The sequence below is a fragment of the Prunus persica genome, chromosome G4, assembly GCF_000346465.2.
Source record: "Prunus persica cultivar Lovell chromosome G4, Prunus_persica_NCBIv2, whole genome shotgun sequence".
NCBI classification, from domain to species: Eukaryota; Viridiplantae; Streptophyta; class Magnoliopsida; order Rosales; family Rosaceae; genus Prunus; species Prunus persica.
In genome coordinates this window covers 8,765,552-8,786,037 of record NC_034012.1, presented here as the reverse complement: position 1 = coordinate 8,786,037, position 20,486 = coordinate 8,765,552, and the positions used below count along the sequence as shown (strand labels likewise).

Genomic DNA, 20,486 nt, shown 5'->3' with positions numbered 1-20,486 from the left:
CCACACCAACATCTAAAGGGCCCAAGTTTTTTCTTATTTGTATAAATGAAAAAAGAAATGAAAAAATGATTTAGAATGTAGAAAAGGCTATATCCAAATTCTCTGAATAAATTAATAAAATACGAATCAACGGGCTGGATCATAAGTTTTAACTGTAGATGGACCTAATTCGGCCCGCTAATTTACAGTCTAAACCGACCCATTGATCGGCCCGTCAGTCGTGCCCATTGTTCTTCGGCCTCATAGCTTTAGCCTCACACACAAGCAAACTCCTTCGAGCTTTCCCAGTACAAATTCAAAATCTTCCAAAAGCTTCCTCAAATTCATCGAATCATTCATAAATTTTCAACCAGAGAGAGAGAGAGAGAGATGAGGCTACTGAACTACTTGGGGCAATGGAGAAGCGTAGCAAAGGAAGCAAAGGATCTCACAGTAACTGTAGCGAAATTTATGGGTTTGCTCCACGTCACCGACGCCTACCTCTGCTCCTCCACTCTCGTTGTTACTGCAACCATACCATTTTCCCCTCATTCTCCTCCTCTTTCTAAAATTTCCATTTTCAAAAGGGTCGTCGTCTTATTATCCGCTGCTTGCAGGTCTACGGTCCTAGTATGCTCCCTACCTTGAACATTTCTGGAGATGTGCTCCTGTCCGAACACGTGTCCCATCGATTTGGGAAGGTGGGTGCCGGAGATTTGGTCCTGGTTCGGTCTCCGAATGACCCTCGAAAGATTGTGACCAAGCGTATTTTGGGCATGGAGGGTGATCAAGTCACCTTCTTTGTCGATCCCAAGCACAGTGACAGGTCTCAGACTACTGTGGTATGTGTAATTTTTGTTGTTGTTGTTGTTGTTGTTGTTGTTGTTGTTGTTGGTATGTTATTTGTGATTGCAAGTTGTTATTTTGTTGGTTAGAGTTCAATTTATTACTGCATTTTGTACTTTGGCAGTCTGGTTATGCTGTCAAGTTGTAAAACAATAAATTTACTTGTATTTATTAAAACATTAGTAACTTATAAATAAATAGTTTTTTCTTTTTGTGTGGTTTTAATGACTTTTTTTCCCTTAGTTGAAGATGTCTTCTATGCTCCAGCTCAATGGAGCTCCTTTGATGTGTAGTGTGCAAAGATTTCAATGTCCTCTGTATGAATCTAGGTTGTGAAATCTCAATTGAGTGGGGAAAAGGAGGGTCAAGTGGTTGCTATTTCTAACATTTTATAGTGGCTGGGCCTTGATTTGGTATATAATTGATGGTCTAAAAGTAATTCTTCTTAGAGTTATTAGTTTATGGAAATGCTTGGTTAGTATGCTGCTATGCAATTTACGCTGTCTAATGTTTTATCGTGTCAAGAGTAACCTGGGACTTCCTGTTTTTCTGGAGGTACATGATTTTTATGTAGTGTGTGATCCTAGTTATGTTTTAGTGTTTAGTATTTAGTATTTTTATATTTGGGCCCTAAGTTAGCTTTCTAAATCTTTTTAACTAATATTTAGACAAAGGTGTCCACTGGATGTTAATATTGAGAATGCATTCTGATGCTAGCCAAACTTTGATATACTTTGGTGCAAACATATTTGACCAGATTAAATGCCGACTTTGATATGGGATTCCTTTTTCGAACAGTATAAAAAATACTCATTTTCAGTGTGCGTCCTCTCTCTACTGTCTTACGAATGTGATGATTTGCTGCTTAATACAGAGTATTTATTTAGTTATTTCCTTTTCCTTTTCAAAACTATCATATTATATTTCTGATTGACGTGATTGATTTATTGCTTTCTGTTTTTGGGCTTGGATGAATAGGTGCCTAAGGGGCATGTTTGGATTCAGGGGGATAACATCTATTCCTCCTTTGATTCACGAACATATGGAGCTGTACCTTATGGTCTTATTCAAGGCAAAGTGTTTTGCAGGGTAATGCTTTTTTGTCTTTCTGAAATCTATCTTATTGTATTAGTATTTGTATCTTCAGTCAATTTTTTTTGGTTGTAATTCTGTCCCTGATAGTAATTAGGATGTAGTTTATGTGATGAAAAATGTGCCCTACTTTAGTATCTTTGCCTAATTTATTCTTACCTGGAAATAAAGTCAACTCAAGCAGCAGTTATTTCAACTTGTCGAGGTTGATTGCTGAAGAAATTTATGCCCCTGATCATATTTGTATGTTGTCTTTGAACAATGTCGTTAGCTCACTATTAATTTTACGGGAGCTATCTTTCAGAAGCAGAGTAGCAACACTAAATTGTTTTGGTATGTGTGTGACTACGACAAATTGGTTTATGTCCCTTCTGTAGTTATGTGCTTGTCATGGTTTAGATTCTAGAAGGCTTGTGATTAGGTTTTTTTTTTTGTTGATTAAGAATTTCCACAACCTTTAGAAATAGGTTTTTAATTTTTTTTTTATTGAGTGAATCTCTACTCCATCGTTTTTTGTTATATCTGAACTTCTCATGTTAATTTCTTTTTTTCCAAAATTCTTTTTAGGCATTTTGTTGCACCTGAATATTTTTATTTCATTTTTCATGCCCTTTACCAGGTGTGGCCACCTGATGGCTTTGGATCATTGGATTGATGAGGATAAAGAAGATTATAACATTAAGGTAAGCAACTGACATTGTACTACTTGTATTGTATTTGCATGAGAAACTTTTTGTTTCTCTCCCTTTGTTTCCTTTTATGTAAAAGAAGAACATGTTAGTTTGTGTTACTGCATTTTTTGGGTGTGCTGAAGTTGACAAATTGTGATTGCTCTACAATGACAATCTGATACTGTAATATAATTATGGCTGATGATTCTGTTAGATTTATACATTCTCCTTTGTCCCAAATTCACCATTTTGTAAGATCTCTTTCAATTAAGGTTATTAAGATGCAATAGCTGATTTGGATGAACAATAAAGTCTGATTTAGGTATTCATATAGGTTCGAACTCCTTACTGGGGTAACAAACTCTTGAAGCTCTGCTGAAATGTATCAAGTCCAAAAGGTTTAACATCATTTATCAAGTGTTCAGGTTTGATTGAAGTGAAATATGAAGGAAAAAAAATGAGGAGTTCTATTGTGGGACAGGGTTGGGAGGGGTGTTGATGTTGGGGGAGAAGGGAGGATGGTAATATGTTTCCACTACAGAAGCAAATTTAGTGTGTTACATTGGCGATCTTTCAAATATCTTTAGTGCCCTGCCCTGTGTACTTGACTAAGCAGGATGAGGAGTCTCAGAACTGTGTCTACACTCTTACATCTGCTCTGCTGTCTTGGTAGTTCCGAGGATTTCTTTTTTCTTTTTTGCACTCGCTGGTTACACAACTAGTAATTACTGGTCTTTCAGATTACATGCTTTTCTAGACTTAAATAAATTCTTATTGTGCTTATTCATGACCAGGCAGCCAAGTCTTAAATCTTTACAGATTTCACCGCCAATAACTTAGTAATTAAAAATTGTTTTCCTCCAAGTCTTAAATTTTAGACTTTGCTGTACGTAGGATCTTATTGAAAAAAACAACCCAAGACTTTGCTTTACGTAGTAGGCTACTATTTCATGGATGTGGCATATGGATTGTTTTTTAATATGATGCATTCAAAAATGATGTTTTTTTCCTATAGGTTATATATTGTTATAACATCTCTCTCTTTGTTGTCAGAAAATTCTTTCTTGGTGTATAAGATGATTGACACAAGGTCTGATAAGCTCAAATTTGTATATATCCCAAATGGAAGTGCATGCCAGATATGGTTGTAAGTGACATGCCTAGAAGTCTCATGTATAAATAGAATGGCAGTTGCCATAGTCATTGATATTTTTTTGACAAAAAAGGATTGATGGTTTATCGTATCTAACATACGTGACAAAAGAGGCTAAAACTTGCCTATCAAAAGAAACTGAGTACTTGTACTATGCAATTTCAATTTCAATCAGAATCTGACATATAGGATATTCTATCTGTATTCAAATTTCAAGTTTCCTTTGAAAGTCCTACTTATACTATGCATAACACATATTCAGGTTCTTATTGCAGCACTAAAACACCCCCACTCCATACACATTAGTTTTTAGTCTGTTATTTATAGGGATGAACAGACAGAATTCTTACAAGTCAGAAAGTTGAATTTTGATCCTAGATTTTATGAAAAATGATTTGAGTACCATACTGAGGCTCAAGAGTGAGCATATTGAAAGGAGAATGTCTGTAGGCTGGAGAAAGCTCAAATGTAAACCACTGTAAAATCATGGTTATAACTGTTTTCGCTTCCATGAGCGCGAAGTTCTGTCCAATGCATGTCCTGGGGCCTGTGCTAAATGAGAAGAATGGTGCTACTTAATTCTTTGATGCCTTCGAGACGCCTTCTGAGAACCTCTCCGGCTTGAATTTGTGGACATCATCGCCCCAGATTTCTTTGTCATGATGGACAAAGAGAATTGGCACTGCAAGCTGCACACCTGGTGGTAGAGAAATGTCTCCTAATTTGGTCTCCTTAGTAATCTCTCGGGTTGTGAAAATGGCTGGTGGGTACAACCTAAGGACCTCATACAGAATCATGTCCACCTACAACAGACACATTTCAATATTTGGGATTTAGCTAATCAGATCAAAATTTTAAGGGCAAAAAAAAAAAAAACGAGAATTAGAGAGAATAGTACTGACAATTTTTAAGCGGTTTAAGCCAGCATAGTCTGGTTTGTTGTTCTTAAAAATTTGCACAACCTCTTCTCTTGCACGCCTTTGCCAGTCTTGATGCTTGCCCAACAGAACCAGTGTCCAGTTAATCAAATCTTTGGTTGTGTCTTCTCCAGCTAAGTAGAACACTTTGCATTCTTCAATCCCTTCTTCGATGCTCATTCCAACATCCTTGTCATCTCCATGCTCTTGAATTTCACTGAAATTGGATTTCAGAAGTATACCCAACAAATCATCTTCTGTGGCTTCTCCTGCCCTCATTGCCTTCTCTCTTTTGTTGATAATTTCCCTCAGACAAATAGCCATTTCATTGGAGATCTGTTTCATGCTCCTGTTCATTTTAGTTGGCAGAAACCTGCATGCACATTGATATGTAGTTGCAGCTCTTAATAAATCATACCGTTTTCCTAATCGAGGTTTGGGAAAACCCTATATATATATAGTTATTCTCTCATCCGGATGTCTGCACGTTATTATAGTGCGGATGCCGTTGTAAACAAAGAGGAAAAGAGGGAGGGTAGTAAAAAATATATGGCGTCTGCATGATAATAACGTCTGGAAGTCCCTATAGCAGAATTTATGTAGGGTTTAGGGATCCGTAACAAAATATGCAGAACATTTAACATCTAAAACATGGTTTTCCTTGTGAGTAGGGCATTAGAAGTTTGATTTCACCTCAACAGTGGTATGTGGACTGAGTTCAGAACTTCGCGTCAGAGCACCTTGTTCCTTTTGGAGCTTGAAGAACCTTTCTCCTTCTTCAAAGTTACTACCGAATGCAGCAGGAAATCACATCGCCGGAAAAAGCGCAAAGATAAGGCCACACATCCAACTCACATGTCTCCGTTGATGAGAAACGCATCTCCCATTTGCTCAACATGTTTTCACTAGCGGCATGAAATGCAGGTAACATGTCCTGTAACAATGTGGGAAAAGAGAGAAAAGGAACGAGGTTTAGAACCTGAAAAGCATGAAGAATTCCTTCTCTGGAAGTTTTGTTTTTAAGAAAAGTCGGGAAAATTGAATCATGTGGCATTTTGAATTAACCAAAATCACTCTCACGCCAAGTACAGAATAAGGGCTCGTTTGTAGCTGTTTATGTAGGGATTACTTCTACGTAGAAGTGGTTTTATTAGATGCACATTAAAAACTTTTATTAGAATTTCAAGTGCTAAAATTTAAAGGGCTTCTTAGAAAAGTACTTGGACATCTCCAGAAAGCACTTTTATGGTCTGTTTTTTCTCTTTCAAGTGTCATAAAAGTCTCAAACAGAACTTGTCATATATGGCGCTGGAAATTTTGACCTATGAAAGAAATGAGTACCTTCATCTTGTCTATGTGGAAAGCTGGGTTGATGATCCTTCTATGCTTGACCCATTTGTCACCGTCGTAGCTGAGCAGGCCAGTCACAAGGAATGAGAGGAGTGGGTTTGAATGTGGCTTCTCAAACACCCTATACTTGGTTAAAGTTTCATTAATTCCGCGTCAAAGATGACCACACTAGGAACTGGGCCTAGCCAAATGAAAGACATTTTTCCCTGCAATTTTGGGGACCCAAGAATTTGATCAGAACACCGAGAGCTTGATTTTTTTCCAGGAACAAAGATGTTTCTGGTTTGAATAAGCATGTTGGCTGTACTTAATGAATTTGTGGGTGCTCTGGGCTAAGCCTAACAAGAAAGACTTTTTCCCTGCAATTTTCTGGCCAACTTTTTAGTCCAAGTAAAATCATCTGTCGTCTAACTATTAGATTTCAAAGTCAAAAAAGTGGGAGCTGCTACAATAAGGGGGATTGGGTGAGGGGTTTAAGTGAGGATCGAATCCAATCATGTGTAGGTTGAAAATGTTGAAGTTTAATGGTTGGATTGAACCCTCAAGTCCCTCACCTATACCCCCTCATTGTAGTCTTTCCACAAAAAAGTCCTCTGCAGACATGGGCTTAGTCAAATTGGCTAAAGTAGATGTGCTCACCACTTTGCACCTGAGTTCGAATCTCTCTTCCCTTAATTTAGATTAAATTAAAGTAGAATATTGTTTGTACAAAATTAAAAGTCAAAAAAGTCCCCATCCATAAAAAGGGAGACATCTGTTGCAGATTGATCATATATAGCAAACGATTGATAAGTGTTCTTCATCAACAGGATCCATAAAATTACCAAACAGCATCCAAGAAATCAGATAATTACAGAGAAGGCAATAAAAACATGCATTAGGAGAGAAAAGAAAATGAAAAAAAGTACCATATTTGTTGAAGGTTTCTTGGAGCAAAGGGAGCACATAAGGCACAATGTCATGAGAAAACTCCATGGGTTTTGAGAGTGCCTCTTTGGTCATCCTGGAGTTAGTCAGTCAAGTCCCCAATCAAGAGCCTGTAGGAATTACCAGAAAGACCTTGCTGCCTCAGGTACCTTTCTAGCTTCTTCGGCTTCAACCAAACCCAGTTGACTACTTTCCACCCCAATGTATTTAAACCCACACAAAGAATGGCCACAACCATGGAGCTCACTGAGATTTCCATTTTTTTTTTGTGTGAGAAAAAGAGTATGCAGTCTAAAGACCCTTAAAAAGAAAATGGATGGAATCATGCCTGACAGTGCATCACTAACATATATATTAATTTATTACATGAACAAAATAAATAAAGACTCGAGCTCCCCATGGTGATTAGAATATGAATATGAATATGGTCGCTTATCATCCATTCAAAATCTGACAAGAAATATGATTTTTTTTATAGAACAATGTTGGAATCTTAATATTATATATCCTGATCATCTTTAGATTGGAGACAACAAATATTTATATAAGACTCGATCTTTTTGCTCTGGTGAATATAAATGTATATTGATAGCTACTCCTACTCGCATCATAGTATTCTTGTTTTAGGTTTAAGTTAGGAGGGGAGAAGAGAGAAACTCTCGCACACGCGTACGAATTTGAACCCAAGACCACTTTGGAGCATATCAAAAAATCCAAGACCAATCCTACCAACATTTCGCATTTCACATACTGTTGATATTTCCTTTTGTTAATAATTTATTCGTAATTCATTTTGCAAATTTAATAACTTGTTTGCTGTCCTCATTCCAATGCTGAGATAGTTTTGGTGTGTGGATCATTTGTATAGATTACTTGGATTTGTTGATCACTTGCAAGAGTAGATTGATTGATGGAATGGAAATATATAGGATTTAAAAAATTACAATAAAATATCAATATTGCATAAAAATTAGAGTCAAACAACTAGAACTATGGCTATCTTTATTTGATTCCTTAGTTTTTCCTATCAGTTAGACAAGTCAACGTTTATGTAAAATGATATGAGCACCAAATTGAGGTTGAAGGGTTATATCTGCAGAAGGAGCATGAGCGTAGGATGGAGAAAGCTCAAAGGCAAAGTGTTGTAAAATCAAGGCCAAGGCCAATTTAGCTTCCACCATAGCAAAGTTTTGTCCAATGCAAATCCTTGGACCCCCTCCGAAAGGGAAGTAGGCAAATTTGTTCTTTGTTGCCTTTGAAACTCCTGATGAAAACCTCTCTGGCTTGAACTCGTTTGCATCCTCACCCCACAATTCTTTGTCATGGTGAACAAGTAGCGTGTTTAAGGAGACTTCCACTCCAGCTGGTAATGACAATTTTCCAAGCTGTGTGTTCTTGTGAATGGCTCGAGAAAGCACAACAACTGCTGGGTATAATCGAAGAACTTCAAGTAAAATCATGGTTACCTGGGGGCATTATACAGTCATATTTTATATCAAGTGATATGAAGGCATCCAAAATTGTACAGGCTAGCTAGGTCTAAAAAAGCTAATGAAAAGGTTAATTTTCTCTTCTCTCACCAAAAGTAGAGAGAACAAGAAAAGAAAAATACTATTAGGAGCCCCAAATGTGTTCACCAAATTTTATTCACTAGATAACGTGACAGTAGTTGAATCAAAATTTTCGCTTATTCAGGCCCTAAAAATGATAGTACAATTGTTAGGCAAATGAGGTACCACGTGGAAAGCTTATTAACTATTACGAAAATGTTTTTATTCCTATTTTTTATATGAGAAACATAAAAATATATTTGATTACTTTTCTTTGTTTCTTTCTTGTTATGCAAGGAAATCTTTTAAAGTAAAAGTGTGAAGTGATATATATATTGTAAATACTTACAACTTTGAGGTGACTTAGCCCATCAAAGTCTGGTTTATTGCTTCCAAACACTTGCAAAACCTCATCTCTTGCACGAGCTTGCCAATCCTGATTTTGACTGAGCAAAACCAGTGTCCAAACAAGCAACACTGAAGTGGTCTCTTGACCCGCAAAGTAAAACAGCTTGCACTCTTCAATCACATCCTCAATGCTCATCCCAACGTTCTTGGTGTTCCCATTTTCTCGAATTTCCTTCAAGTTGGAATCCATAAGTATCCCCAGTAGGTCATCTCTAGTCGCTTCACGCACCCTAATTGCCTCTTCTCTTTTATTTATAATGCCCATTAGTGAACCTTTTATTTCCTTGTCAATCTCTTTCATCCTCTTGTTCATCCTAGTAGGTAGAAACCTGCACCAAACAAACAACTTCCTCAATGGTAAAAATAATTGATCTAACTATAGTTACTGTCTAATCGCAAAAGGGTTTTTTGTATTATTTATTTATTTACCTCCATCCTGGAATGTAAACACTTTGTATAGCTTTTATTGTAAGTTGTGCTTGGTCTTTCAAGAGTTGAAATATTTTCCTTCCTTCTTCATAGCTACTCCCAAATGCTGTTCGAGAAATCACATCAGCTGTCAAATTTTGAAGATAAGGCCAAACATCTAACTCGCATGAACCCTCCTTAGACGCCAAGCTCTCCCATTCTTCAATCAACTCACTACAACTTTGGTGAAATGCTGGTAACATACGCTGTAGAAAACAAAGGAAAATGCTGGTAACATACGCAGTACAATACGAGTATTTGGAAATTACTCAGTAAATTAACTGTTAAATCTCCAGATATTTGAATGAATATTGACAAGAGTATATATATAGTACACCTTTAGCTTCTCTGAATGGAATGCCGGGTTGATGATTTTACGGTGTTTTGCCCATTTCTCGCCCTCATAGTTTGCAAGACCTGTTGCTAGCAACTTCACCAGTGGATTTTTTACTGGCTTCTGAAAATCTTCATATTTTGCAAATATATCTTTCATATCCTCTGGATTACTGATGTTCACTCTTGGTGTGGGGCCAATCCAAATAAAAGAATTCTTACCTGCATTATTTTTTGTTTTATCACAATAAAACTTATAAGAAACTATTTACACATATTGGCAAATATATGAAGTTAATTATTTACAGGTACCGTATATATCCATTACCAAGATAAACCACAAAGATAAATAAATAAATCCTACATTTATCAAGAATCAGAGGTTTTCGATGGTTTCTAAAGGTTACTGAACGAAAGGATACCGATGTGATTGTTGATCTAGAAAGCTAGATTGTAAATTAGATCCACACATTTAAATAAAAATTAACAGTTTCAATTAATTATCCAACAATATATATGAGATAACACATTAGAATTTTTTGGAAGGATAACTATAGTCGTACATATGAAGGTAGTAAATAGGGATGACAATGGGTCAAATCAGGGGTAGGTATACCATTTCCATCCTCATTTCCGTTAAGGATTTTTTCTCCATCCCTGCCTTTGTTGGGGAATGGATTCGTGACTCACCCCATAATGGAAAAAAAAAAAACCAATAATAATTAAAAAAAACCAATAAAAAAAAATACTTTGTTGAATGAGAAAAAAGCACTATGAGAACAACATATCTGTCAATTCAATTTTTATTAACTAAAATCTAAGACCGTTTAACAAATAATTAATACATGTCCAAGACATCATCATTATAGAGGTAGAACACCATATCCGAAAAATTCCTCATACTCGTCACCATACTTGTTTTTCATCCTTCATACCTAACCCATAAGATCGAAGCCCTGCAAAGACCCTTACCAATTGGGAAGACTGCCATCCCTAGTAGTAAATTGAAATGTCAAAAGATGTAGTTGGCATACCATAAGTGTTCATGGATTGATGAACAAAGGGGAGGACACGTGGCGCTAAATCATGGAAGAGGTCCATGGGTTTAGATTTTGCTTCTTTCAGCATCATGGAGCTTTCCTTCGTGTCTCCTATCAAAAGCCTGTACGAGTTGCCCGCCAAACCTTGCTGCCTTAGACATCTTTCTAGCTTCTTTGGCCTCAGCCACACCCAGTTCAGCACCCTCCATGCCCATGTAATTATTACGCTCACCCAAACAACACGTAGTACAACACCGGCCGCAACTGAGACTTCCATTTGTGTGTGTGTGTGTGTGTGTGTGTGTGTGTGTGAGAGTGAGAGAGAGAGAGAGAGAGAGAGAGAGAGAGAGAGAAGAATTGTTTGGAAAGGAGCTAGAAAATGGGTTAAATGTGTGAAACTGGAGGAACTCCTTGTCCCAAGTCCATTCATTTCCTTCCACAATTTTAGCCTGTGATTTTTTGGCTAAAAACAAAGGATCTTTGTCCTTCTCAATCAAAACCAGCCACTGCTTTCTGCCGCCAGTTGTTTGTGGCTAAGTGAGGACTTGTGTGTGTACGTTCGAGGTGATACTCAATAATTCTGTAGCAAACGTATTATACAGAAGTGAGTTCAGCTCTGACGCATGAAATGCATGTATTGTGGTCTTTGCGGTGCCATACACACACACATATATATTTTTTTTATATGATTTTCAACTTTGAGTGAGTGGTTCGTGTGACTTCTTTTCACTAGAAAAGAATGTGACATAAGAGGTGACGTTTTTCTGCAGGCGTATATGAGGAAAAGTTGCACGTGAAGGTGGAAGAAAAACTTTCTTGTAATGGGAATAATACAATGTCAAGTGAAAAAGTTAGAGTGCTGCTAAACAAACTCTAATATGCGAAAATTATGTGTATAATACGTGAATTTTGTATGTGTTATTGAAAATTTTGTAAAAACCCAAGTGTATTAAACATGAAAAATACAACGAGTATTAAACGTTAAAGTGCGAAATTCTTTATATGGGTAATAACTCTAGAAAAGTAAAAACTCAAAATTGGATAATAGAGACTCAGGTAATAGCCTAATAGTAATAGATAATGCTCTAAACTATTGATAAACAAAAATCAGAGAAAAACAATTTAAAAAAAAATTCATAATATCTATGTAAAGATTATAGCCGTGCGGCTATACTATTTATTAAAAAAAAAAATTAAAACAAAACGACCCCAAGAAAGCTGCGAGGCTATACACTTCTCTTTAAAAAAAAATCCCGAGTTTAGCCACGTGGCTATACTATATATCTATATATAGAAAGCAAAATGCAGAGAATAGTGAAACATACAAAATACCAGAAAATGCTCTTGATTAATACAAACATTAATTGAAATTATTAATTAAATAAGGATAATATGGTAAATTCTCACTTTTTTATATTTAAAAAATATATATAATTAAAAGAAAACTCAGATAATTGATCCTATTTTTATGGAACACAACTACCCATTATCTTTTTTAATTCTAAAATAAATTAAAAAATTAAAAATCTCTCACAACGCGGAAGATAATTAAAAGGACTATATTAGCTCGTCTATATTATTTATTAAAGAGAATTTTTAAAAAAAAACCAATACATCCGGCCTGCTATGCTATTTTTTCAAAAAAAAATAGCAAAAAAATCGAGTATAGCCGCGCGGCTATACTATTTACAAAACAAAAAGCAGCCGCACAGCCCTAGGTGCCCATGTGTAAAATAGTGTAGCCGTGCAGCTATACTGTTTTTAAAAAAAATTTAAAAATTGAGTATAGCCGTTCGGCGACACTATTTTTCACATAAAAACATGGAGTATAGCCGTGCGGCTGTATTATTATTATTTTTTAGAAAAAAGAGGACCCTCTAGTGATTAGGCACCATGTGTCTAAAAAGTATCGCCGTATGGCTATACTATTTTTTTATAGTAAAAAAAGTAGTATAGCCGCACGGCTATACTATTTATATTTAAAAGGTATAGCCCCACGGCTATACTATTTAATAATTTATTTATTTATTTTTAAAAGAACCCTCCTAGTTGTATTAGTTTGTACTTTATAGATATTAATTTGCTAGTGAATATATATATAAGAGTATAGGCGCTCGTCTATACTAGTTATTTAAAAAAATAAAAATAAAAAGAGGACATGCCTAGCACTACCTTCCACATGTCAAAAACAACATAGCCGCGCTGCTATACTATTTTTTTAAAATAAAAAACTGTAGTATAGCTAGGCGTCTATACCTTTAAGTATATGACATTTAAAAGGAGTATAGAAAATTTATAAATTTAATAAAAAATAAATAAAAAGGATTCTTCTATAGTTGCATTAGTTTATACTTTGTAGATATTAATTTGCTAGTTTCAATATATATCTTTTATAGATTTAAATTTTTTAAAATATATTATTTATTTAATTACTAATTTATCCTAATATAAAATTACCAAAAAGGATATATTGAATTGTGAAACAAATATAATTTTAATATAGGGTTATTTACTCAAATGGTTCTCAAACTTATACCCGAGTTTCATTTTGGTCCCTCAACTAAATTATTCGTTCAAATTGTACACCAACTCTTTATTATTCGGCGAATTAATCCTATCGTTACATGCTAATTAGAAAGAGGCCTCTAATTCCAAAGCTCTGCCTCCTGCTAAGCAGAGAAGCCGATCATACTAATCTGGCTGGTTGCTTAATTAGGGGAAAAAAAGGAAGGTAGTGGTTGGTTGCTGTATTAGTCCTTTGTTAGTCTGTGTTGGTAAATTTGTTCAGTTGAGGATTGATTATGTTTGGGATCCTAGCTAAATTTTGTTCCTGCTGGTCTGCTGAAGGATATTTATCTTTGTTTACCATGTTTTTTCTTATTCCTTGTTATATTTGTCTTTGTTATATATAGTGAATATTTATCATATTTCATCAATATCAAGCCAATGATCTTCAAGTGGTAGATGAAGAAAGCTTTAAAGTGAATCAAGAACACATCCATTTGCATGAGGACAATGCTAATGAAATGAGTGATGCTAGAGATCACATTGCCGGAGCAATGCGGATGGATTATCTTCAAAATCATTAGTCTTATAATTTATTTAGTCTAGAATGTTTTAATTAAAAATGTATTATTTATGACTTGAAGACCAATTGAGCTTGTCAATCATACATCATACATGTATGGTATTAAAATATGAATATTAAAATAGTATGTTTAATATACTTTTAATAATGTTTATCAAAATATCTTAATTATAAAAAATGAAGAAAAAAATTGTTCTAAAGAATTCAACCAAACAAATTTTTGAATCTTAAAAAATGGATTTGAGAACTCCTTGTTTTTAAGAAAAATAGCAATTTTTGAGTTCCATACTTGGATAGGATATCAAACAGGCCCTAAGCAGCTTCACATTCACTTATTCAAGTTTTTTTGTATTTTTTTTAAAATGGTATAAGAGAAATACAATTTGTAAAGAAAATTATGAAAAAATATAAATAGTACCACAATATACATGGTTCAATCTTATTTGATGTGGCTTTATCAATAACGTTAACTCAGCACTAATCAACGTTTATGTAAAATAATATGAGCACCATATTGAGGTTGAAGGCTTATAATTAAGGATGGGGCATGAGCATATGATGGAGAGAGCTCGAAGGTAAAGCGTTGTAAAAGCAATGAAAAGGCTAATTTAGCTTCCAACATAGCAAAGTTTTGTCCAATGCAGATCCTTGGACCCCCTCCAAAAGGGAAGTATGCAAATTGGTTCTTTGATGCCTTTGAAACTCCTTCCGAAAACCTCTCTGGGTTGAACTCAATTGCATCCTCACCCCACAATTCTTTGTCATGGTGAAGAAGCAGTATGGGCAAGGAGACTTCCACTCCAGCAGGCAGTGATAATTTTCCAAGCTGTGTTTTTTTGTGAGTGGTTCGAGGAAGCGCAACAACTGACGGGTATAATCGAAGAACTTCAAGTAAAATCATGGTTACCTGAAGGCATTTTAGAGTCATATATTTTATATCATGAAAATCTCATTACCCCAATGAAATTCATCTACAACATCAAAGCACATACCAACAAAATGAGATTAAAGACATCCAAACCTTTAGAGGCTAGGTTTATAAAAATAATCCTCTTCCCTCACCAAGTAAAGCTATATATTAAGAGCACTATATCTGTTCACCAAATTTTATTCACCAAATAACGTGATGGTATAATTGAATCAAAATTTGAAGTTATCGATATTCAAGAGATTTCAGGTCCTTCCTTCCACATCTACATGTATACTAAGTGAGTATATGGCATCGATCACAGCTCAAGCAATTCCACTATTACGAAAATGTTTTGTTATTGTCCTTTTAAATTGGACTCATAAAAAGTTTGATTCATTTGCTTTGTTTGTTTGTTAAGAGGCAAGAAATTTTTCAACATAAAACTGTGAAAGGATATATAATGTGAGTACTTACAACTTTGAGGTGACTTAGCCCATCGAAGTCTGGTTTATTGCTTCCAAACACTTGCAAAACCTCATCTCTTGCACGAGCTTGCCAATTCTGATTTTGACTGAGTAAAACTAGTGTCCAAAGAAGCAACACTGAAGTGGTCTCTTGCCCCGCAAAGTAAAACAGCTTGCACTCTTCAATCACATCCTCAATGCTCATCCCAACGTTCTTGGTGTTCCCATTTTCTCGAATTTCCTTCAAGTTAGACTCCATTAGTATACCCAATAAGTCATCTTTTGCAGCTTCACCCATCCTAATTGCCTCTTCTCTTGTACTAATAATATCCCTCAGTGAACCTTTTATTTCCTTGTCAATCGCCTTCATCCTCTTGTTACTCCTAGTTGGTAGAAACCTGCACCAAGACAACTTCATCAATGGTTAAAAAATCTATAGTTACTGGCTAGCCCTAAAAGGGTTTTACCTCCATCCTGGAATGTAAAAACTTTGTAAAGCTCTTATTGTAAGTTTTGCTTGCTCTTTCAAGAGTTGAAATATTTTCCTTCCTTCTTGATAGCTACTCCCAAATGATGCTCGAGAAATCACATCAGCTGCCAAACTTTCGAGGTAAGGCCAAACATCTAACTCGCATGAACCCTCCTTAGACACCAACCTCTCCCATTTTTCAATCATCTCACTACAACTTTGGTGAAATGCCGGTAACATACGCTATAGGAAATAAAGGAAAACACAAACAAACAAGAACTCAGAGTTTGTTAACATTAATTACATAGCAAATATAGCACACATCTAATTACCTAGATAAATAATCATCACATGTGTGTAGAAACTTTTTTAATGCATCGGTTGAAAAGACATTTTACGTTACAAAAGAATTTTTTTTTTAGTACAAGCGATAGTCTAAACTAAATGAGAATGAGGGGAGTTTCTCACACACACACAGAATTAAGATGTTATGAAAGTTCAAACTTAAGACCTCTTATCACAAATCAAGGTCTTTTTCTACTAGACTATTATAACCTTTAGCTTCTCTAAATGGAATGCCGGGTTGATGATTTTACGGTGTTTTGCCCATTTCTCGCCCTCATAGTTTGGCAGACCTGTTGCCAGGAACTTGACAAGTGGATTTATTACTGGCTTCTGAAAATCTTCGTAGTTTGTAAATACATCTTTCACATCCGCTGGATTACTGATGTTCACTCTTGGTGTGGGCCCAATCCAAATAAAAAAATTCTTACCTGCATTTTTGTTTTCACAAAAATGTTGTAACTTATAAGAAACTAATTACACATGTATTTCCGAAAATAATAAAATAAGTTATTTACATTGATCACGAATCATCCAGAGATTTTAGAATTACTGATGAACAACCAGAGGTCATTTATTATAGACCCATCTCATACTAAAAATGTTGAAGAGATTATTGTATTTAATTTTTGTAGCTTTTTTCCCCTTCAAGAGATTATTGTCATGTGACCCATCTCATACAAATTAGTGCCCTTTGTTAGGTAGAGTATCTCGGCACTCAAACCAATTTAATAGGTAGTGAATATAAACCCCACAAATGACCTAGAAAAATTCTTGTCCCCATAAACAACTATCTATAAAAAGAACCATTCGACCAAAAACAACTCTATACAAAGAAGCAAGACGAACAAGAGAAGTAAAGAAGAAGAAGATAAACGAAAAGGAAAATGCTAGACTTACCACATTTTTATACCATATTGTGTATCACCTCTCTAATAGAGGTGGGCTCCATCCTTATTAAAGAGGTGGTAGGTAGTACACAATGTGATATAAAAATGTGGTAAGCCTAGCACTACCCAAATGAAAAAGGAGGAGAAAAAAAAGAGAGAAAGAAAATTGATAGGGACGTCAATGTGAAGAAAACTTACCTATTTGGCAGACCTATATTGATGTTCATAATCAATTGAAAAGGAAATAAGAAATACACCGAAGCAACCAAATATCAAAATAAAAAAAGTGTAACATTAATAAAATTAAAATAAATAATAAAAAAGCTTCAAGAATGTAAAACAGACACACAAAAATTGATTATTTCTAATTTAACCATGGTAAACGAAATGTCAAAAGATACTTGGCATACCATAAGTGGTCACAGACTGATGAAGAAAAGGAAGGACGCGTGGCGTTATATCATGGGAGAGGTTCATCGGTTTAGATTTCGCTTCTTTCACCATCATGGAGCTTTCCTTCGTGTCTCCTACCAAAAGCCTGTACGAGTTGCCCGCCAAACCTTGCTGCCTTAGACATCTTTCTAGCTTCTTCGGCCTCAGCCACACCCAATTCAGCACCCTCCATGCCCATGTAATTACTATGCTCACCCAAAAAACACGTAGTGCAACACTGGCCACAACTGATACTTCCATTTGTGTGTGTGTGTGTGTGTGTGTGTGTGTGTGTGTGTGTGTGTGTGTGTGTGTGTGAGAGAGAGAGAGAGAGAGAGAGTGTGGTGCAACGACACTTTTGAGCAAGACGAAAAGATACACGTTGAAATCAATTTCCAAGCTCTGTTTGATTCTAAGAATATATAGAACAAGAAGAGTGTAGATTTTCAAGCCTTGTTGATTCTAAGAATACCCAAAACAAGGAGATAGTGTAGTTATCAACTTTAGAGAAAAACTCAATTTCATTTAATAATGCAAGTCATGCATTACACCATCAACTCAAACAAATCTCTCAACCATCAGAGTCGGTATACTATGCTCTTTAGCCATTTTGGCTAAAATAAGGGCAAAATGCAGATCCAGCTAATTTGCTATAATATCTTTCTAACTTTTTTGTTTAAAATTTAGAGACTCTCTTGACGATGCTCGAAATCATAAAATCCAAATACTCCCAAATGCATGAACAAGCATTTAATCCAAATGCATGAATGAAAAAATAAATCATGAACCTAGTTAATCCCAAATGGATGAATAAAGCATTTATTCCAAATGCATGAACTTCTTCATGTATATAATCCAAAGTTCTTATGATATAGAACCTTACAACTACTATATCCTAGTTATATGCCCACATACTTTTTCTTTACTGAAAACCCAAATTTAAAATAGGTTGTGAGATAGATTTGTCCTAATATTATTAATTAAATTAAATTATATGCCACTTCCCTTCATATTTAATTTATAATTTATTTCAAGTATGTCATTAACTACCTTAATTATAATTAATACTCCCTATTAATAGCATATCAATCACCCCATTTATTTTGGTTGGCATCCCTCTACACATTGCCAATCCCTATAATAAACAACCAAAAAATCCCTAAATTACATATCCAATAAATAATGTACCTATAAAAAAAAATTACCCAAAACAAGGAGATAATGTAGTTATCAACTTTAGAGAAAAACTCAATTTGATTTAATAATTCAACACATGCATTACACCATCAACTAAAACAATTGAACCAAATTTAAATCTTCCTATTTATAAGAGTATCTCCATTAGAGTCGGTATACTCTGCTCTTTAGCTATTTTGGCTAAAATAAAGGCAAAATGCAGCTCCAACTGATTTGCTATCTAGCTCTCCATTTTGGAGAACTCCCTATTTGAATTTGGTGGCTCTCTACATTTAGAGAGAAGGAGATAGAAATGAGTGACTAGCTATTTCCTTGCAAATGGCAAAAAATCCAAATTCAAAAGAAATTTCTTTTTAGGTAGTTTGCTATAATATCTTTCTAGTTATTTTAGCTAAAATTTGGAGACTCTTTTGATTGGCATCCCTCTACACATTGCCAATCCCTAAAATAAACAAACAAAAAATCCCTAAATTACATATCCAATAAATAATGTACCTATAAAAAATTATAAAAATGTATATAATATAGGTCATTTATTATTATTATTTTTTAAAAGATTTGTTACTTTGTAATTGAAATTTCTGTTAATGTTTTTATAAATTAAAAATAAGTACATTATTTACAAAAGAGAGTAAGGTTTTTTTTTTTTTTTTGGGGTTAGAAAATAGGTACGGTGTGTAATTGAAATTTCTGCACATTTTTCATAAATTAAAATTAGGTATATTTTTTATTTTAAAAATAGGTACGTTATTTATAGGTATACAAAATATGTATATTTACAAAAGATATGTAAAAAAATAGGTATATTATTCATTAAAAAATTGGTACAAATAATAGACAGATGAAGCAAGAAGGCTTCTTAAGGCAACAAGAGAGATAGTGGACCTGATGCATAAAGATTATCAAGGAATGGGTCGCCGCAAGCCGCCCAGAAACAATCATGAGCTAGAGCATTGAGATTGAGTCTGTCTAATACTGGTTTAGCTATATATCTAGGCTCACAATTTTGCCCCCTTCCCCACTAGAAATATTTAGTGATCAGTCCCTTATAGCTAGCCTATACAGAATATGGTGTGTGCTTGTTTAATTTATTTGTTACATTATTTTATGTTGAAACGTGATAGGTATATTAATGTTTCTTCTTAAATTCATTAGGCTAAATGTGACATTTTTAGATGCTGAATATTAATTTTTTTTTTTTAAAGATAAAAAAGCTTACCCTAAAAATTCCTAAATTTAAGCCAATTTAAAGAACCATTTTCCTATTTAAACAATACACCATTTGAATATTAATGACATTGAATTGCAACAAATATGTTCAAAGTATATTTAGCACAACATCAATGGAGAAAACAACAACTGCAAATACGTAGGGGTATTTTGGGAATCAGAAAATTACTGTAAAATCAAATCTTGAGCTTGATAAGGTAGATCCTAATTAAGGGTTTTTACTTATAAAAAATGAATTTTAATAGGAACAAAAAATGATTGATTGCAGTTAAGAAAAATTCAATTTGAAGGGGGTAAGCCAAATTTACAATATAATGTTATTAATCTTTGCCAAACAAAGTATATAGTAAGTTTCTAATATATATATACTTCTCCAATATAAAGATGTACAAAGTTGTAAACCCTAAAAGGTTACAATAAGATTATACAAAGGGTAAGTAATTACAACAAATTAAAACTAAATCATTCACTTCCTAGAATAATTCGAGCTCTTAGTGTGTCCTTGTCGAAAAGTTTCGAAAAGGATAACTCACGTGCCCAACTTTACCCTTTCAGTTTTTTTTCACTTTGTGGCGGTCCAATAACCTCTCACCATATCACTATATGTTGTTGTGATGGCACAACACATGTCATAACTGGCGCTCCCAATTATTCCACGTGTCAGTAATGTCCAATAAATTGATGTCATGTGTACTCTTTTATTATATCTACACAATTCCACCGAAAATTC

General features: G+C 34.7%; 3 protein-coding genes and 1 pseudogene across 3 annotated transcripts; 1 reads left to right on the top strand and 3 right to left on the bottom strand.

Moving 5' to 3' along the window:
* On the top strand, positions 240-3,937 carry LOC18779138 (mitochondrial inner membrane protease subunit 1). The gene is made up of 5 exons (XM_007212109.2): positions 240-498; positions 597-821; positions 1,804-1,914; positions 2,537-2,600; positions 3,642-3,937. Exons 1-4 carry the CDS (start codon positions 370-372, stop codon positions 2,570-2,572), a joined length of 501 nt encoding a protein of 166 aa, XP_007212171.1. The 5' UTR covers positions 240-369; the 3' UTR covers positions 2,573-2,600; positions 3,642-3,937.
* Positions 3,912-7,173, bottom strand: LOC18780656 (annotated as a pseudogene).
* LOC18779188 (cytochrome P450 CYP72A219) lies at positions 7,839-11,298 on the bottom strand. Its single transcript, XM_007213860.2, has 5 exons — positions 10,729-11,298; positions 9,699-9,916; positions 9,323-9,567; positions 8,835-9,222; positions 7,839-8,401 (listed from the first exon to the last, which is right to left on the bottom strand). The coding sequence occupies exons 1-5, from the start codon at positions 11,162-11,164 to the stop codon at positions 7,976-7,978; spliced, it is 1,713 nt and encodes a 570-aa protein (XP_007213922.2). The 5' UTR covers positions 11,165-11,298; the 3' UTR covers positions 7,839-7,975.
* Positions 14,304-17,590, bottom strand: LOC18778529 (cytochrome P450 CYP72A219). The gene is made up of 5 exons (XM_020561692.1): positions 17,308-17,590; positions 16,221-16,438; positions 15,664-15,908; positions 15,207-15,594; positions 14,304-14,729 (listed from the first exon to the last, which is right to left on the bottom strand). Exons 1-5 carry the CDS (start codon positions 17,588-17,590, stop codon positions 14,304-14,306), a joined length of 1,560 nt encoding a protein of 519 aa, XP_020417281.1.

Bases quoted from the DNA above. Each gene is read 5' to 3' on its own strand.
- LOC18779138 (XM_007212109.2), top strand. From the start codon at position 370: ATGAGGCTACTGAACTACTTGGGGCAATGGAGAAGCGTAGCAAAGGAA. The intron at 499-596 runs GTTGTTACTGCA...CGCTGCTTGCAG, and splicing joins ACCTCTGCTCCTCCACTCTC to GTCTACGGTCCTAGTATGCT. The intron at 822-1,803 runs GTATGTGTAATT...TTGGATGAATAG, and splicing joins ACAGGTCTCAGACTACTGTG to GTGCCTAAGGGGCATGTTTG.
- LOC18779188 (XM_007213860.2), bottom strand. From the start codon at position 11,164: ATGAATGGACTTGGGACAAGGAGTTCCTCCAGTTTCACACATTTAACC. The intron at 9,917-10,728 runs GTATGCCAACTA...AAAATAATGCAG, and splicing joins TCAATCCATGAACACTTATG to GTAAGAATTCTTTTATTTGG. The intron at 9,568-9,698 runs GTGTACTATATA...TGTTTTCTACAG, and splicing joins TCCATTCAGAGAAGCTAAAG to CGTATGTTACCAGCATTTCA.
- LOC18778529 (XM_020561692.1), bottom strand. From the start codon at position 17,590: ATGGAAGTATCAGTTGTGGCCAGTGTTGCACTACGTGTTTTTTGGGTG. The intron at 16,439-17,307 runs GTATGCCAAGTA...ACAAAAATGCAG, and splicing joins TCAGTCTGTGACCACTTATG to GTAAGAATTTTTTTATTTGG. The intron at 15,909-16,220 runs GTTATAATAGTC...TATTTCCTATAG, and splicing joins TCCATTTAGAGAAGCTAAAG to CGTATGTTACCGGCATTTCA.